This window comes from Notolepis coatsorum, assembly GCF_963971535.1.
Source record: "Notolepis coatsorum genome assembly, chromosome: 19".
NCBI lineage: Eukaryota > Metazoa > Chordata > Actinopteri > Aulopiformes > Paralepididae > Notolepis > Notolepis coatsorum.
Window position 1 is genome coordinate 308,014 of NC_140183.1, and position 20,521 is coordinate 328,534.

A 20,521-nucleotide genomic window follows, 5' to 3' on the forward strand; every position below is an offset into this window, starting at 1 on the left:
TCTGTAGGGGGCGCTGTATCCGTGTGTTTACACACCATCCTGCAGCACCTGGAGGCCTCTGCCACTTATGTACCAATTTTGTTTATTGATTTCAGTTCAGCGTTTAACACGATTGTGCCTTTTAAACTATTTGAAAAACTTAAATTGCTCGGAATTGATGAGTCTCTGTGCTATTTTATTCTAGATTTTCTCTCAGACAGAGAACAAGTGGTTAAAGTAGGTAATTTGTTCTCTAGATCCAGGACCTTGAACACCGGGGCCCCCCAGGGCTGTGTCCTCTCTCCTCTGCTCTACTGTCTATACACTAATGACTGTGCCTCCCACTCTGATTCTGTCAGATTTTTTTAAATATGCGGATGACACAACAGTAGTGGGACTAATTAAGAACAGGGATGAATCGGCCTATAGAGCTGAAGTCGATAGCTTTGCTGTATGGTGCACGGAGAACGACCTGCTTTTAAACATCTCTAAGACAAAGGAAATTATAGTTGACTTCCGGCGCGGGGAGGCAGTCCACCCTCCTCTGGACATAAACGGCCAGCAGGTGGAGAGGGTGGACAGCTTCAAATTCCTCTGCATCACCATATGTGATAATTTAAAATGGGAAGTTAACACCAGCCTCATAATTAGCAAAGCCCACCAGAGGCTCCACTCCCTGCGCCAGCTTAAACAGTTTGGTGTGTCCAGGGAGGCGATGCTCAGTTTTTATAGAGCCACAGTGGAGAGTGTCCTTACCTTCTCAATGACTGTGTGGTACGGAAACACCACCGTCCATGATAGGGGACATTTAGAACGAACTGTACGCACAGTGTCAAAAATCATCGGCTGTGAGCTCCCCTCTGTGGCCTCCACTTATGCCACACAAATCAGGCGGAGAGGGGAAAAGGTGATCAGGGACCCGTCTCACCCTGCTTACGACCTCTTTAACCCCCTTCCCTCTGGCAGAAGACTCCAAAGTCTCAGGTGCAGGACATCCCGTTTTAAAAACACATATCCCGAGGCTGTCCATCACCTGAACTCAAGTACAAATGTACCGGCACTTTGCACCACAAGGGCTAGCACCAGCCAACATGCACTTTAAGGCAATATGCACTTTAAACTGGAACACTGAGCAATTTATTTTAGGTACTGTAGCATTTTTTCGTTTTAATTGTTTGTGTAAAACTCTTTATTGTGGGGATTGTACTCTTGTGTTTTTATTAGAGGTGGGCATAGATTAATTTTTTTAATCTAGATTAATCTATCTGCAATCCTGGATTTAATCTAGATTAATCTAGATTAAAATGGCTAAAAAAAAAAAAAAAAAAAACCTGCCGAAGGCATTCAAAATATGTGTGTTCTACCCAAATAATGACCAGAAGTAAGTCCTTACTTTTTCTTTCCTCCTTATGTTTCTCAGGCCAGGTGGCCCATTACACCATGAGCCCATCTCCCGTTTCCAAAATGCATTACAGACTGTTTGAAAAAGCTGTTTTGCTATGATAATTGGTAATGAAATATCAAAATAATGTTCAATAAGATGTACTTGTGTTTAATAAGTTGTTTTATTCAGAAGTTAACACAAATAAATAATATTACCAGTACAGTACAGTATCTAGCACACTCTCAGGAGCAAAACAGAAAGAATCATTTCAAACTTGAACTATGTGACATGGCTTGAATCAACCTACCCTGGGTAAATAAAGGTAACATTTTTTTTTTTTAATTTTTTCTTTTTTCTTTTTTCTTTTTTTTAGATTAATGCGTTAATTATATTATCGCGCAATACTAGTATAGCGTTAACGCAGCACGTTAACGCCGTTAACGGCCCAGCTCTAGTTTTTATATTGTATTCTTGTGTTTTTATATTGTACTCTTGTGTTTTTATATTGTATTCTTGTGTTTTTATATTGTACTCTTGTGTTTTTATATTGTATTCTTGTGTTTTTATATTGTATGTTTTTAACACTATGGGTGCCGGCCAGAAATCCGGAAAATGACTGTGGATTGCCAGCGCTATTTGTCTATGGAGAAATTCCCCTTCTTTGCAGGGCTATAACTTTTTAAATTCTATTGCTACATTGCCATTATTAGGGCCCATTCAAAGTCCTATATGTATTGTTCATTGTGTAGCAACGTTAAACTTTTTCATTCACATATTCATAGTAAAGTATGGTCTAATGCAGTGGTGCCCAACCAGTCGATCCCGATCGACAGGTAGATCGCGGGCTGATTTCAAGTAGATCTTGATTAATAAAATTTTATTATTTAAATTTAATTTTTTTGCTAAATCAACTCTTCCTCTCCTTGTTAACTACAACAAGCAATGCTGTTTGTTATTTAAGATGAGGTCGGACTCGGCACTGACAGATTTGTGTTCATTGTGCTGCTTTTATAAAGCCTCAAATGACGGCTTACAATATACAATTTTGGCTGGTAGCTCTCGGGCTAGGTGGTAAATAAAAAAGTAGATCTTGGTTCAAAAAAGGTTGGCCACCCCTGGTCTAATGTATAAGTATGTTTTCATCTCTTTCTGCAGCTTTCTCCAGAACGTGATATATAGCCCCAAATGCATTATATTGATGATGAAATACAGTTTGATTGCAATCGGGGCGATATAAAAAATGTCAATTGGACATACTTCTAGAATGATCTACGTATGATCTGATGATGACCGGATGGGCGGGGGATCGTTTATAATTCCGTGGGCAGCGTTATATCATTCATCTAGTGTGGGTGATATGTTCATCATAACAGTTTATATGGAACACGATCAAAAATAACGCTGAATCTTACCGTATCCTCCTCGCGCCGTTGGGCGATGAGCGTGGAACAGTCATTTACCTATTATGGTATGTAGAAATATCGGGTCCATTTCCAGCTTGTATAATAGTATATATGTCCAAATCATGTTGTTTATCGAGTTATTGGCAATCGATCGCTATGTATTGTGTCGAGATCGAGTCCCGGGAGCCAAACAGAGTGCCCGGAAGTAATATGGTCAAACAGCACATCGCCCAGAGCACTTCCTGTTTGGCGATTGCGCCGATCGGCCACCAGATGGCGCTCCTGAACCGCCAGAGAGCTCAGTGGGTCCTCCTGGTGGATCTCAGGCCAGCGGAGGGGAAATATGAATCCGATCGCAGATTTTTGAAATATTGATATTAAAGACGCTGTAAAGCGTCTTCGGCAACTTGAGCATGGCCGGGAATGACGCTGTAAAGCGTTTCCCGGCAGTTAAAGTGTTAACGTTGTCTGTACTGTACGTGGCACCAAGACAAATCCCAATCAACAGTGTTGAAATGGCAATAAAGTTTCTATCTATCTAAAATGGTTAGTAAAATAGAATAGACAGTAAAAGGATGCAATAGTGCAGTGCAATACAAATAGTTACAGTACAATAAATCAATAAAATTAAATAGCCCTAATTTACAATACAATAATCACATTGTTGATGTAATGAGTCTAGGCGGCACGGTAGTTGTCCAGCAGACGGTGAGGAATGTGAGGCACAAGTTGTAAAGCGTCACCGTCTTCCCTGGTCGTCCACCTCTTCACAGACCACAAGGTGTACATCTGGCACCGGCGCAGTGAGCTGCCCATCGCTGAGCTGACGGGACACACCCGGACAGTCAACTGCGTCAGCTGGAACCCCGTCCTGCCCGGCCTGCTGGCCAGTGCCTCCGACGACGGCACCGTCCGCATCTGGGGGCCCGCACCTTTCCTGGACGTCCAGGAGGCTGACGGACTGAATGGTAACGTTATGTGGACATCAGTTTAGGGACCGAATGTAACGTTATGTGGACATCAGCTGACGGACTGAATGTAACGTTATGTGGACATCAGCTGACGGACTGAATGGTAACGTTATGTGGACATCAGCTGACGGACTGAATGTAACGTTATGTGGACATCAGCTGACGGACTGAATGGTAACATTATGTGGACATCAGCTGATGGACTGAATGGTAACGTTATGTGGACATCAGCTGACGGACTGAATGGTAACGTTATGTGGACATCAGCTGACGGACTGAATGGTAACGTTATGTGGACATCAGCTGACGGACTGAATGGTAACGTTATGTGGACATCAGCTGACGGACTGAATGTAACGTTATGTGGACATCAGCTGACGGACTGAATGTAACGTTATGTGGACATCAGCTGACGGACTGAATGGTAACGTTATGTGGACATCAGCTGACGGACTGAATGGTAACGTTATGTGGACATCAGCTGACGGACTGAATGGTAACGTTATGTGGACATCAGCTGACGGACTGAATGTAACGTTATGTGGACATCAGCTGACGGACTGAATGGTAACGTTATGTGGACATCAGCTGACGGACTGAATGGTAACGTCATGTGGACATCAGCTGACGGACTGAATGGTAACGTTATGTGGACATCAGCTGACGGACTGAATGTAACGTCATGTGGACATCAGCTGACGGACTGAATGTAACGTTATGTGGACATTAGTTTAGGGACTGAATGGTAACGTTATGTGGACATCAGCTGACGGACTGAATGGTAACGTTATGTGGACATCAGCTGACGGACTGAATGGTAACGTTATGTGGACATCAGCTGACGGACTGAATGGTAACGTTATGTGGACATCAGCTGACGGACTGAATGGTAACGTTATGTGGACATCAGCTGACGGACTGAATGGTAACGTTATGTGGACATCAGCTGACGGACTGAATGGTAACGTTATGTGGACATCAGCTGACGGACTGAATGTAACGTTATGTGGACATCAGCTGACGGACTGAATGGTAACGTTATGTGGACATCAGCTGACGGACTGAATGGTAACGTCATGTGGACATCAGCTGACGGACTGAATGGTAACGTTATGTGGACATCAGCTGACGGACTGAATGTAACGTCATGTGGACATCAGCTGACGGACTGAATGTAACGTTATGTGGACATTAGTTTAGGGACTGAATGGTAACGTTATGTGGACATCAGCTGACGGACTGAATGGTAACGTTATGTGGACATCAGCTGACGGACTGAATGGTAACGTTATGTGGACATCAGCTGACGGACTGAATGGTAACGTTATGTGGACATCAGCTGACGGACTGAATGGTAACGTTATGTGGACATTAGTTTAGGGACTGAATGGTAACGTTATGTGGACATCAGCTGACGGACTGAATGGTAACGTTATGTGGACATCAGCTGACGGACTGAATGTAACGTTATGTGGACATCAGCTGACGGACTGAATGGTAACGTTATGTGGACATCAGCTGACGGACTGAATGTAACGTTATGTGGACATTAGCCATAACTACCACCTGAAAGTTAATTTGGAATTCCTCTTTAATGCTCTTTTTGTTTCTCTCTCTCGCTATCACTCTCGCTTTCTCATCCAGAATGTAGCAGCATGGACAGCTGATGCTGACCTGGGATCAGAGGACCTACCGTACTCAGAACCAAGAGAGCACTGAGACTCTATATAGACTCTTCCTGATGAATGAAGTGAAGAAACCGTTGAGTTTTGACTGAGCTGCTGTCTGGAGGCTGAGGGCCGCCAGGGTTCTCGCTGGCCGACGGGCCTGTGATGTCACACACCGAGGCGTGGCCCTGCTGTCACGGCAGCCCGCGGGCGGAGCCTGGGACCCCCCCCCCCCACCGCTCGGCTTCCACCATCCTGCGTCTCGTCGCTGCTCCTCCACCCGCGTCCAGCTCTCCTCTGACGGACCACCAGTCTTCTTCGCGTTTATTATTTATTATAAATCATATTATTTATTCTCACGATTAACGCATTGAATAGTCGTAGGTCTGTTAAGTGACGAGGCGTGGCAGCGGTGGCTATTTAAATGTCCTTCACCCAGTGGCCGTTGGGTTTTTATTTGTTTATTCGAACCGCTTGCCATGTTTTTGAGGAAACTGAAAAATAATGCTTATTTTTTTCTCTCTCACCCCCTGAACCTTGTTGAGAGATTTACCTGAAGGACTAGGTGTTCATGTCATCTCCACCCGAGAGAAGCTGGTCAGTTTATCTGCTCTTTTCTTCCTTTTGTTTCCCCTTTATTTTTTACAAGGTACATTTTAACTTGAGTGTGTTTTTTTTCTGGGTCTGGTGAGAGAAATGAGCGTATTTGATTGGCGCGTTGCGTAGGTGTGTGCGTTGGACGAACTGCTGGTTGGCTGACGCTGCGGTGGAGGCGGGACCTGCTGAAGCACTGAGGACCTTCTCACAACACCTGGGAGCCGTCGTCACGTTGTGGACAGATCTTATACTTGAATGGTAAACCCAGTCCTCTGCACAGTGTTGGGAAGGTTACTTATTAAATATAATCTATTATAGATTACAGATTACTGTTGTAATTCATATCCAATCTGTTGGACTTCACCAATTCAGTCAATTAATCGGATTACTTTTACCTCTAAAACACATTGTATATGAAGCCAGACAGATAAATCCAATGTCATTTTATAATAATCTAATTTCCGTTCATTTTTTGGGGGAAAAAAATTAAAAAAAATGTTGTTCATAATCTCACAATTAAATTAAATGTTTTAACCCTTCAACCGTGTGTAAGTAACTCCCAACACTTAATCATCACCTGTGTTTTCAGAAGTAGCTGTTCTGATGGCTGTTTTGACAAGATTACAGACGCCCATGTTTTCTAATCAAATGCTTTAATCCCAGTGGCGTGTAACGTGTTGCCGCATAGAGGCTCCTTTTGAAACTAAAGACGTGTTTTCAAGAGGCCTGGTGTGGTCCGTGTTCCATCCTGTTCTCTGGAGGCCTGGTGTGGTCCGTGTTCCATCCTGTTCTCTGTTCTCCTGGTGTGGTCTGTGTTCCATCCTGTTCTCTGTTCTCCTGGTGTGGTCTGTGTTCCATCCTGTTCTCTGGAGGCCTGGTGTGGTCTGTGTTCCATCCTGTTCTCTGGAGGCCTGGTGTGGTCTGTGTTCCATCCTGTTCTCTGGAGGCCTGGTGTGGTCTGTGTTCCACTCTGTTCTCTGGAGGCCTGGTGTGGTCTGTGTTCCACCCTGTTCTCTGTTCTCCTGGTGTGGTCTGTGTTCCATCCTGTTCTCTGGAGGCCTGGTGTGGTCTGTGTTCCATCCTGTTCTCTGGAGGCCTGGTGTGGTCCGTGTTCCACCCTGTTCTCTGGAGGCCTGGTGTGGTCCGTGTTCCATCCTGTTCTCTGTTCTCCTGGTGTGGTCTGTGTTCCACCCTGTTCTCTGGAGGCCTGGTGTGGTCCGTGTTCCACTCTGTTCTCTGGAGGCCTGGTGTGGTCTGTGTTCCATCCTGTTCTCTGGAGGCCTGGTGTGGTCTGTGTTCCACTCTGTTCTCTGGAGGCCTGGTGTGGTCTGTGTTCCATCCTGTTCTCTGGAGGCCTGGTGTGGTCCGTGAACCCCAACTATGTCTTAATCATAACAGTTAAACAAATGTTAAAAACGAACCTCAACTCTAACTCTAATCATAGATAGTGGTGAGAGCACTCACCCGCGACTGCAATGGTTGTTTGGTTGCGTTGCCGATACAATACATAAACATATTACTATAACTATATGGCTATAACATAAGGTATATTATGTACCTTTTTCCCCTGTGGTGATTAGTACTTTGGTTATGTTTCCTGATGGCGTCGGCCTCCACGCGCTCTTCTGTCTCCAGGCTGCTTTCCTCTATTTCTCGCTTTGTGTTACATCTTTGCTTCTTTCCCCAACTGTGGTGAGCATTTTTTTTTTATGCAGAATTGATTTGTTTTTCCTTTTTGAAATGTACTCCGATCTATCCCTACATAAAATGTCTTTGAAAAGATGAATGTTTTTACGGATTTTTTTTTTTTTTTTTTTGTGATTTTAATTGTTTTGATTTAGTTCTTGTTTTCTTTTATGAGTGGATTTCTTCTACCGTTTTAACAATTAATGAACTTGTAACACTTTTGTACACATAAGTGTATCATATGATAATGAACTTGTACAAAATGTTTCTGTCGGAGAGGAGCGAACCTTTGCCTGATATGATGTTCTATGTAGTATGTGTTGTATATTTGTATGTTATGATGGCAGCATGTATAACGAGGCTGTGTAATGAGCACCAGACAGGCTGAGCGTTCCTCCTCATCACATCTCCTCTGCCCAGTGCCTCCCTCCAGCTCCACCTACACCTCCCAGCTAACACCAGCTCCACCTACACCTCCTCCCAGCTAACACCAGCTCCACCTACACCTCCTCCCAGCTAACACCAGCTCAACCTACACCACCTCCCAGCTAACACCAGCTCAACCTGCACCTCCTCCCAGCTAACACCAGCTCAACCTACACCTCCTCCCAGCTAACACCAGCTCAACCTACACCACCTCCCAGCTAACACCAGCTCAACCTGTCCGGTCATAGCACACACAGTAGACCTACCTGCACACAACAATACAAACACTCACTCAAGTTCTAGGTTCTGCTCACGCTGAGTTGGTTTGACTTCAGAGTGTTTTGTTTGGGGGGCTTCTGGCGTTTCCCTCTTCTTGCTGTATAAGGTGACCGTCAGAAAGAAGCCATTAGAGCGGTTTGTTTTTGCAGCCAGGTTCGCTAAGAATCCATTTTTGCATCTAAATGTTATTACAAGTGATTGTATTGTTATGTAACGTTGTGTAGGAGAAGTGTTATGTATGCATATTTTAAATAAAGCATTCAGGGTTTTAAGATGAGACGTGTTGGGAGTTTTGTGTCCCGTGTTGCTGTCCTATAATACAGTGTTGCCCCTCTGTCCTCCATGTTGCTGTCCTATAATACAGTGTTGCCCCTCTGTCCTCCATGTTGCTGTCCTATAATACAGTGTTGCCCCTCTGTCCTCCATGTTGCTGTCCTATAATACAGTGTTGCCCCTCTGTCCTCCATGTTGCTGTCCTATAATACAGTGTTGCCCCTCTGTCCTCCATGTTGCTGTCCTATAATACAGTGTTGCCCCTCTGTCCTCCATGTTGCTGTCCTATAATACAGTGTTGCCCCTCTGTCCTCCATGTTGCTGTCCTATAATACAGTGTTGCCCCTCTGTTCTCCATGTTGCTGTCCTATAATACAGTGTTGCCCCTCTGTCCTCCATGTTGCTGTCCTATAATACAGTGTTGCCCCTCTGTCCTCCATGTTGCTGTCCTATAATACAGTGTTGCCCCTCTGTCCTCCATGTTGCTGTCCTATAATACAGTGTTGCCCCTCTGTCCTCCATGTTGCTGTCCTATAATACAGTGTTGCCCCTCTGTCCTCCATGTTGCTGTCCTATAATACAGTGTTGCCCCTCTGTCCTCCATGTTGCTGTCCTATAATACAGTGTTGCCCCTCTGTCCACAGAGCCCCCCCCCCCCCTTCCCACAGAAGAAGAACCCTACCTTTATCTCAAGGATATAGACAACACAGCAAATAAAAATGGACTTCATATTTTCCATCTTAATGTAAACAGCCTTAGACACAAACTGGCAGAAATAAGGCAACATTTCATTAGCGGTAAGGTAAACATTCTATGTTTCTCTGAAACTAAACTGGATTCATCAATAACAGACCCGGAAATTGAATTGGAGAACTATTCTTTAGTCCGCAATGACAGGAACAGGCATGGAGGAGGTGTCTGTATGTACATTCATAAAGACACCAAATTTATTAACCGTACAGACCTAGATCATGAGGCTATTGAAACTGTTTTTGTAGAAATTCTATTTGAAAGGGCTAAATCTGTTCTAGTCGGCACAATTTACAGCCCGCCAGATCAAACTGGCTTTTATGATGTGTTGGATGCGTGCTTAGCTGGAGCTGAGGATGCAGAAATTATTCTTATTGGGGATTGGAACACGGATATGCAACAAAAAGATGCACCCGTCTTCAAATCCTACAATAGGTTTTGTGATCTGCACGGCCTCAGCCAGCTAATCACACAACCCACATGTGTATGTGAGTCAACTCAGACTACCATTGACCTCATCCTGACCTCTGACAAGTCCAAGATCGCCAATAAAGGGGTTATAGCATGCGGGTTAAGTGATCATTATATGATATTCTGTACCCGAAAAAAGCTAAAACAAAAGGCTGGCTGTCACAAAACAGTCACATCTAGAAACCTCAAAACATACTCTAGCGAGGCCTTTAACCTTGAACTGGAGAGTCTGGACTGGTCAGATGAGCTCAATGGTACACTGGTTAAAGAAACATGGCTTGGCTTCAAAACCAAATTTTCAACGATACTAAACAACATAAGAACCTCCAGGTTAAAAAATCGCATGGAGCCGTGGATGCACATTGAAATACTGACCGCTATGAAAACCAGAGACAAAAAATGCTCTGAGTTTCGTAAAAGTCAGTCAAAGCTTACCATAAGCACGAGCAGTGAACTCCAAGCCCACGTGACTGAACTCAAACTGGAAAGAAACAGACTAAGAAATGACGTAAACTCCATGATCAAAACAGCAAAAAAAAATGTCATCAATGACAAAACCGAGGAAAACAAAAACAAACCATGTGAACTTTGGAAATTACTCAATAACCAACTAGGCTGCAGTAAAAAACTTAAAACCAGATTCTCAAACATAAACATAAAGACGGACAACACGCTCATTACAGACAAGCTGGATGTACAGTAGCCAATTACTTAAATAGTTTCTTCACAAACATAGCCACAACACTGGTAAACAAACTACCCTCCCACTCAGGGCATTATGGGGTAGAACACATAGTAGCATACTACAAGAACCTAGGGGTCCACAAAGACTACTTCAAACTGGAAATGGTAACAACAGATGAGGTACTCAAAAAACTGAGCGCCCTCCAACCTAACAAGGCCACTGGCCATGACAACATCCCCTCCAAATTCCTCAGAGACTCAGCAGCCGCCATCACCCCAGTTATCACACACATAATAAACCTCTCCATAAAACAGGGACACGTTCCCAAGGACTTCAAAATTGCGAGAGTAACACCCCTGCACAAAAAGGGCAGCAAATTAGACCCAGGCAACTACCGCCCTGTTTCTATTATTTTTATTTTTATTCATCTCGAAAGTCATGGAAAAAATAGTATACGAACAGGTCGAAAAATACCTTGCGGAAAAAAATCTAATCTACGAATTCCAATCTGGCTTCAGAACATCCCACTCCACTGACACATGCCTTCTCTATCTAAACGACCACATCAAACAAGAGGTGGACGCGGGCAAATACTGCGGCATGGTCATGCTGGACCTACAAAAGGCCTTCGACACTGTCAATCACACCATTCTGATTGACAAGCTAAAAGCAATTGGTTTTGATAGTCCATCAGTGAGCTGGATGCAATCCTACCTGGAGGGGAGAGAACAGATGGTGGAGGTAAACGGTACCCTATCCCCCCCCTCACAGTAAGCTGTGGTGTTCCACAAGGAAGCATACTAGGTCCGCTACTGTTCCTAATTTATGCAAATGAATGAATGAATGAATGAAAACTTTATTTAACAGATTGCAGAATGGGTACAATACAGTACGGCTCAATACATACAATTGTTAAGGGGATGCAGACCTGAGAAAGACGTTTGTCTTGTTTCCATCAGGGTCCCCCATTTTCAATTCATATAGACATTTATGACATACACAACATACATGACATTTATGGCATAGGGACATATAGGTATTTAGTACTGATACATTTGTGACATAGGCGGTATTCAAATATACAGTACTGTTACCCCTAGATCCTGACAGAGTATATACATATGATGGGGAGGGGACTGTACATTAGGAGGGGGTGGGTGGGTGGGAGGGAAATATACATTGACATGTCGTCAGCTTGTGACTGCAACTTGTTCCTTTCCTTTTGCGGACGACTCAGCCCTGCTGGTCTCTGACAAGAACAAGTTACAGGTTGAAAAAACCCTCAGCTCAGAACTAGGCAAAATCTGCATATGGCTCGCTGATTACAAACTATCATTACACATGGGCAAAACAGTCCATTCTCTTCGGTTCAAATAACAAACTCAGCAAGACCGACGGGCGTCTCTACTTTCCGTAGCTCCATTTCTGCAGACCCCTCTCTGATTGGTTGAGCCCATTTTCTGCAGACCCCTCTCTGATTGGCCGAGCGCGTGCCTGCGCATGAGCCGCGACAAGCTCCTCTAGCCAGGAATCGAAACTCCGTTAAGCTCCAGAGAGAGAGGCTGAAAACCCACAGTTCTTGCCCGACGGATGGGAGCCGAATCCCGGATCCGAGTTTTCTGATGAATACCCCCAAAACATGGAGGTCGCGAACGCAATTTATACGCATGGAAGTATTGATTACGCCATAACGAATCATTAAAAAAATATACCGTTAACTGGAATATGTTGTGTGTGCCTTTACACATATGTTGGATTATGTAATTGGTTTGTCATTAAAAACCAATAATAATCGCTTGCATCGCCGGCTTCGCTGACCAGAGCTCTCTCAGATTCAAAGTTTTAATTGCAGCCTGGAACATACATGTTTCGGAACCAATGTGTAACTAGACAGTTACAATATAACATTTATATTAATTAACCCAGTTAATGCCTTAAGAGAAAGAGTTTGGTGGTCAATGTCACTTCGGATTGCTACGGAAATGTTGTGTCTTACTAATAATAACTAATTCCTTGGTCAATAGAAGTCTCTGTGATACTTTCTGAATATGATTTGGGAACATCAAATGGGCAGGGTTATAATAGAAAAAAGACAGTGTAAACAATATAATTAACTCTGAATATAATAATGAGGAAAAAGAAACAGGATACACAACAAGGTGCATGAGATGAGGTTATATGTAGAACATGGTACAGTTACAGTAAGTGGGGAGTGCGTCATGGTACAGTTACAGTAAGTGGGGAGTGTAAACACTAAACAGTGATTCAAACCCATTCAATGTACAGTTTCTGACAGCTGGGCTGTGTTGAACTTGTCACGTGAAATAACGTTATGTGAATAAACCGCGAAATAACATAACGTTATGTTATATAACGTTACAATGTACAGTTTCTAACAGCTGGCTGTGTTGTGAAATGTGCATAACGTTATGAATAAACCGCGAAATAACGTTATAAGCGAATCTGGTAGTCAATTTCTTTTTATCTTCTTGATATGATAACATTACGTCCGGCTTTTGCCGTGTGACGAGCTAAACCAATCAGAGAGGGGCTTTGCTCAACCAATCAGAGAGGGGCTTCGCTCGGCCAATCAGAGAGGGGTCTGCAGAAATGGGCTCAACCAATCAGAGAGGGGTCTGCAGAAATGGAGCTACGGAAAGTAGGGACGCGACCGACGGCTTCTCAGTTACAGTGGGTGACAATATTGTCACAAAGAAAGATGAAATTACATACCTGGGTTCCATCCTAGAGGCTAATCTTTCCTGTGACAAAATGGCAAGGTAATAAAAAAAGTCAACCAACGAACTAGATTATTGTACCGGGTCTCCTCTCTGGTAAACAAGAATACCCTGAAGACTCTGGCAGGAGCACTCATCGGGAGGCTGCAATTCGAAACTGGCCACCGTAAATGCCCAAAACCCCCACCACCTCCTAATAGACAGTCTCCTCCCCGCCGTATGTATATTTCTCTCCCACCCACCCACCCCCTCCTAATGTACAGTCCCCTCCCCATCATATGTATATACTCTGTCAGGATCTAGGGGTAACAGTACTGTATATTGGAATACCGTTTATGTAAACAAATGTATCAGTACTAAATACCTATATGTCCCTATGCCATAAATGTCATGTATGTTGTGTATGTCATAAATGTCTATATGAATTGAAAATGGGGGACCCTGATGGAAACAAGACAAACGTCTTTCTCAGGTCTGCATCCCCTTAGCAATTGTATGTATTGAGCCGTACTGTATTGTACCCATTCTGCAATCTGTTAAATAAAGTTTTCATTCATTCATTCATTCATTCAAGGGTACTACGACTATGCTTGCACCTCATGGTACCAAAGCACCTCAAAGGCGCTAAAAACAAAATTACAAACATCTCAAAACAAACTGGTCAGACTACTGCTTGACCTCACCCCTGCCCACTTTGACAACCTAGTGTAGAAGGGTGGATTATCCCTGCTTGTGGGAGTAGTAGTACACAGCCACTGGGTAGTAGGATACTATAGTATTGGACCTATAAGTACCCCCGTCTTTGGCCCGGAACGTCGTTCTGGAGGGCTTGCAGCAGGAGTGGATGGGGCCCAGGATTTACTAACCTGGGGACTGGTACTCTGGTCTCCCTCGCCTTCCAAGGCGGTCAGCAGTAGCTCCCCACACACTCTCACTTCCCCCAGTACCTCCGACAGCCCTCCCACACCCAGTGACTGTCAGTTCAATAGTATTATTGGGCTTCCCTTTAATAAGCAGTACCCTTCCTTGACCACCTGTATAGACCCTTCAAATGCTATTCTGTAAATGGGGTGTAAGGGTTAAATAATTATGCAGTCACAATATTTACCCAGGGGTTAGAATAGCAAATGGAACTTGAAGAAACAGACACACAATGATCCCGATTATGTCTACTTTATATAGAAGCCTGGGCATGTTATCCATTACACTGTTATTCATTAATACATGGCACCGGGTGCTCTTGTTATTATAATGTAGGGGAAGCTCTTCCCACCATAGGCACCGAGTGCTCAATACATTAAAACACCCCGCTTGTACTAGGGGAACCCAGGCATAGAATGGAGACACATTGGGAATTCAAGAACCAAATAATCAAATAACAAAATAAAACCAAGTAAATGTGGGCCCACGTTACCAAAAGAAAACCTAACCTAAGCCGGCTTAAATTGTACGGGGTACCCCTTAGACACTGGTCGTTAGCGTTCACTTCAATGGACGTTGCTGTTGATACACGTGGTACTGTTAGTACTTAGCCAAGATGGCGGACCCACTCTTGTCACCGCTCGTCCGGGTGACAAGATGGCGTCGGCGATCCCGCGAGCACAGCCAGCAGGCTGGGCGGACAGCAGGCAGTGGTTAGCTGGAGGAGCGTGCTGTATGGCGTCCTCTGCTGGAGGGAAGAGGCGTCCTCTGTACCGTCTGGGAAACATCCACCGCTGCTGTTGCTGGCTTGCTTCTGTCGCGCGAGCTAATACTGTGGCTACCCTAAACACAGCTAAGCTTTGGGTCTCGACGCACCCTCCTGCTATTCGGTTACACTGCTAACGCAACGTGGCTGGCTATACCACCGGTCTCTTCAGCGCCACGCGCCCGGTAGTCTACTCAAGTCAGATGGAGCCGCTAGCAGCATACTACTATACCGCACACAGTAAGTAAGTAAGTAAGTAAGTAAGTAAGTAAGTAAGTAAGTAAGTAAGTAAGTAAGTAAGTAAGTAAGTAAGTAAGTAAGTAAGTAAGTAAGTAAGTAAGTAAGTATTTATAAAGCACCTTTCATACATGTCATGTAGCTCAAAGTGCTGTACACAAACATAGGCATATATAACGATAAAAGCAATAAATTCACAGTGATCAGTTAAGATCAATGTTTAAAAAATAATAATAATAATAATAATAATAATAATAATAATAATAATAATAATAATAATAATAATAATAACGTAAATTGCTCTCATAACGTGCACTAAACCAATGCACTTGTACTTGTTTAGCAGCAACCGGAAGTAGGAAGTGCACTAAACCAATGCACTTGTACAGTACGTAGCAGCGTTGGCTCTCATAACGTCAGTTAGCCAGCAGCTCCGGGTACAGTAGGTAGCAACGTTAGCTCTCATAACGTTAGCCAGTTAGCAGCTCCGGGTACTAAAAATAAAGCATCACATTAATAAGACAACAGTAATAAAAGTACGGCAATAGGCAAAGTACAGTAAAATAACATTTCAGTAAAAGATCAATACATAAAAAATATAAACATAATAATAAAAACATTTCAATAAGATACTCGCTTTCCCTAAGGCATGGTACACTATTTGTAAGCTATAGACTGTATAGGTACGTTTTTAATTTTCCTTTAAAAATGTGTATGGAGCTGGCGTTTCTGATGTGTGTTGGTAGTGTGTTCCATAGTTTTGGGGCATAGTTGGCAAATGCCATACTTCCTATCCTCTTTTGGTTTCTGGGCGTGTCTAGTAAACCTGTAGTGGATGACCGTAGCGTTCTTGAGGACAGATAACTAACTAGGGAATTTGCTATGTATTTTGGGCCTTGCTCATTTAGAGCTTTATGTCAGGAAAAGGACCTTAAAATCAATTCTATGAGTTATTGGAAGCCAGTGCAGAGTGGCTAGGACTGGAGTGATATGTTCTCTTCTCTTTGTATGAGTTAGTAATCGAGCTGCAGAGTTTTGGATAAGCTGAAGCTTCCCAATGGTTGCTTTGGGAAGACCAGTGAACAGTGCATTACAATAGTCAAGCCGGCTTGAGACAAAAGCATGAATCAGTGTCTCGGCATCCTTTTTATTTACGAAAGGTCTTACTTTCGCTATGTTTCTTAGGTGGAAGAATGACGTTTTCATGGCCTTATTTATATGAGACTTAAAGGTCAGGTCTGAGTCCAAGATGACACCTAGGCTTGTAACCTCAGTCTTTACATAGGATGACAGACTCCCCAGGTTTTCACACAGCACTTCCCTTTTCGCTTTTGGGCCGATCAATAGGATTTCGGTCTTGCTTTCGTTTAATTTTAGGAAGTTATTGTTCATCCACTTGTTTATTGCTAACAGACAGTTTGTAATGGACTGTATGGCTGTAGTGTTATTTGGTTCTGCGGAGATATATAGTTGTGTATCATCAGCATAACTATGGAAGCATACAGTGTGGTCTCTAATGATGTCCCCGAGGGGCAGCATATATAGTGAGAAGAGTAATGGACCAAGGCAGCTTCCTTGTGCAACTCCAAAGCTGCTGTCATGTTCCTCGGATACATTGTCTCCAAGCTTAACATAGAACCTTCTCCCCTTAATGTATGTTATGAGCCAATTTAGTACATGATCGGAAAAGCCAACCAGTCTTTCAAGACGACTGATCAGGATATTATGGTCAATCGTATCGAACGCTGCACTAAGGTCCAATAGGACAAGAATTGAGACTTTGCCAGCATCGGAGTTTAGCCTGAGGTCGCTAACTATTTTAGTAAGGGCAGTTTCAGTGCTGTGATTTGTTCTGAAACCTGATTGTAATTACAGTAACTACTATAACCCGATAGCGTTAGACTCGTTAACTCTAGACGTTAGTCCTTTGGTTCGGTTTCTCTTACTCACATACTATCGCTGATACTTCTAGGATAACCCGTCACTAGCAAGTACTTCTCATCACCCGCCGCTCGTTCCAACGGGGCTCTCCTTCATTAACTTCTTCAACGGGGCTCTTCCAGAGCACACGCCCGCTGTGGCTGCGACTGTTCGCGGCCAAGTCCAACGCCGAAGAGAGCTTCCTGCTCCCTTTGCCTCCAGGTAACTCCCTCTTCCTCGTCGCTTGCTTCTCTCCACCGCTCCACCGCCACTCCGCCCCCTGCTGGCAACCTCCACTGGTCCCACTCAAGGACCGCTCCAGAAAGGGAAAAAGGGCTCAATGTTATTGTTAGTAATCCATACTGCAGCCGGAGAAGAGTAGCACCTCACCTCGTCGTTAGACTGGGCGAGCTATCCAAAGGAACACTGTTAATCACACGTTATACACACACAGGGAAAGTAACAGTTAGTTAGCACTACTGAATACTTTGTAGAATATTCAGGCTGCTACACTAGGATGTCTTAGAGTAGACGACAGAGCAACTTGCAATGGGCCTGGACCAAGGTACCCATGTACATGTCAAAATACTTCCCAAAGGTCAGTGAATACCACGATCACAACACCAGAGGGAGCTCCACAAATCATGTTAAACCCAGATTCGGCTCAAACAAGGGACTAAACACGTTTAGCAATTATGCCACATCGATGTGGAACGCCCTACCTAAAGCTGTAAAGGAATGTGAATCACTACCCACTTTCAAAAACACTCTCAAAAAACACTTACGGGAGACTGCAATTCGAAACTGGCCCCTGTAAATGTCCTAACACAACCCCCTCCAATGTACAGTAAAAATTACCAAGTATGGTCTTGTCAATATTCTAATGTACAGTTTTGCTTGTACAGTTGTACAGTGTCCCCCACCCACCCCTCCTACCCAACCTCCCCCCCCCACCCAACCACCTCCAATGTAGTTTCTACGTCAAATGTATAGACTTTTTCTCTGGACTCTTTTCGTATCACAAACAGTACTGTATTTGCAAATCTGGTATGTCATAAATGTATAGATGTAGCAGTACTGTCTATCTGTATGTCATATATGTTACGATGAATTGAAAATGGGGGACCCTGATGTAAACAAGACGAAAGTCTTTCTCTGGTCTGCATCCCCTTAACAATTGTATGAATTGAGCTGTACTGTACCCATTCTGCAATCTGTTAATAAAGTTTTCAATCAATCAAGTCCTCCTATAATACAGGCCTTTCACTGAGTGTTGCCCCCTCTGTCCTCCTATAATACAGGTCTTTCACTGAGTGTTGCCCCCTCTGTCCTCCTATAATACAGGTCTTTCACTGAGTGTTGCCCCCTCTGTCCTCCTATAATACAGGCCTTTCACTGAGTGTTGCCCCTCCGTCCTCCATGTTGGAAGAAACAACGGTTGGTATGTGTTGATGAAATGTAATCATTGTGTGTCTTATTACTGGATCTTGCAAACAAGTCAGTAACATACTGGAAGAAAAATACCAAGTGGTAAATAAGGGCAAATTCCATGATACCCGAGTTGTGACGTTTCACCTTTTATTGTGCAAACACTTATAAACATCAGAGCATCGTGAGACATCAGTACTATGACGTTGACATGCTGGGATTCTTAATCACTCAAACTGCCTGCATCAAGGAGCGGTTGAATAATCTGCCGCCTTGCGTTCTTTACGACCTAACTAGAGCAGCGAACACCATCTCCTTGTCTACACCATTTGGTCACATGATACATTTCTGAGTTGGCGAGGACTGACCCAACGCACCATCAGTCTTTATGGGGGGGGGGGGGGGGGCAGCAGGGTGACCATAACTACTATGGCAGCAGAATTACTGTATGTTTCATCTTGCATATATACATATATACACAGGTAAAAAACAAAACAAACAAAGCAAATTAACTTTCATGTTTATTTAAGAAACTCCACATTCCCCGAACGCAAAAATAAAACTTAAGACGGTAAACTTAGTCTTAATTAAAAATGTGAACAGACACCGCTCCCATTTTACACACCGCGAAGGAACACAACTGGTTAGAGAACATGTGAGAAATTAGACTCGACACTCCGTTTCCATCGTCTCCATTGTCTCATACAGATCCAAACGCGGCGACAGTGGGTTTCATACTGTAGTACAATCGTGCCGTCGTTATCAAAGGATTCCTCGGTGCCGCAACAGAGACGGGAACACACTGAGAACCCTTTCAAACCCATCAAAAAGAAGCACTTTTTCAGCAAACAGGCGATACTTTTGACATACTATTTATTACTTTCTGGTGAAAAAGTAATTTGCTAAACATAAAGAGGATTAGTGGATAATATGCAGTCAGACATTTCTTCAGCATAACAGTAGACTTACATCATATAAGAAGAAGGAATGGATCTCTAAAATAGTTTGTTCTAAACATGCTTGACAGACGGACAGACAGACAGACGGGGTGAATGATTGTTGAGACAGAATCCACTCAGTGAGATTGTCCTTCCTGTTGCCTTGGAGCTGAACGAGACGAGTAGCGCCGCTGGTGAACACACACACACACACACACACACACTTACGGCTGTGTGCAACACACACACACACACACACACACACACACACACACACACACACTTACGGCTGTGTGCAACACACACACACACACACACACACACACACTTACGGCTGTGTGCAACACACACACACACACACACACACACACACACACACACACACACTTACGGCTGTGTGCAACACACACACACACACACACACACTTACGGCTGTGTGCAACACACACACATTCTCACTCACACACACACACACACACACACACATACACTTACGGCTGTGTGCAACACACACACACACACACACACACACACACACACACACACACACACACACACACACACACACACACACACCCCTTCTGGGAAGTTTTAAGATCTCAGAATTTACATCATAATAATGACTAACATCCATTTGTACAGCAGGGGTCAGTAGGAAGGCTCAGGCTCAGGAGGAGGAGTTAGCAAGGTGAATATATTGGCTAAGTCACCCAATGGGAGATGAGGGTACTGCACATGCTCAGACTGTGCTGGTAGAGTGTTAGGCCGACTAGTTTTACCTGAGCATGTGTTCCGTCCCCATTTCTCACATGACGGCCATGTTGTCCTGTCCTCCATTATTTTACCTCCTTGGGGGTCAGTAGGAGGAGTCAGTAGGAGGAGTCAGTAGGAGGAGTCAGTAGGAGGAGTCAGTAGGAGGAGTCAGTAGGAGGGGTCAGTAGGAGGGGTCAGTAGGAGGGGTCAGTAGGAGGAGTCAGTAGGAGGAGTCAGTAGGAGGAGTCA

General features: G+C 43.9%; 1 protein-coding gene across 2 annotated transcripts in view; it reads left to right on the forward strand.

The window, feature by feature from the left end:
• LOC311246692 (WD repeat-containing protein 26-like) overlaps positions 1 to 8,669 on the forward strand; it is a 56,281-nt gene extending 47,612 nt beyond the window's left edge. The window contains exons 14-16 of one of the 2 annotated variants that reach the window (XR_014620813.1): positions 3,540 to 3,734; positions 5,382 to 6,259; positions 6,591 to 8,669. Coding sequence is in view for 1 of the 2 variants with exons in the window: in XM_084336899.1 (XP_084193025.1) it covers positions 3,540 to 3,734; positions 5,382 to 5,404 (218 nt within the window). In the remaining variant the exon portion in view is untranslated. Of the gene's footprint in view, positions 1 to 3,539; positions 3,735 to 5,381 lie in introns of both variants that reach the window. The other variant, XM_084336899.1, reaches the window with a different exon arrangement.
• The last annotated feature ends 11,852 nt before the right edge of the window (positions 8,670 to 20,521 follow it).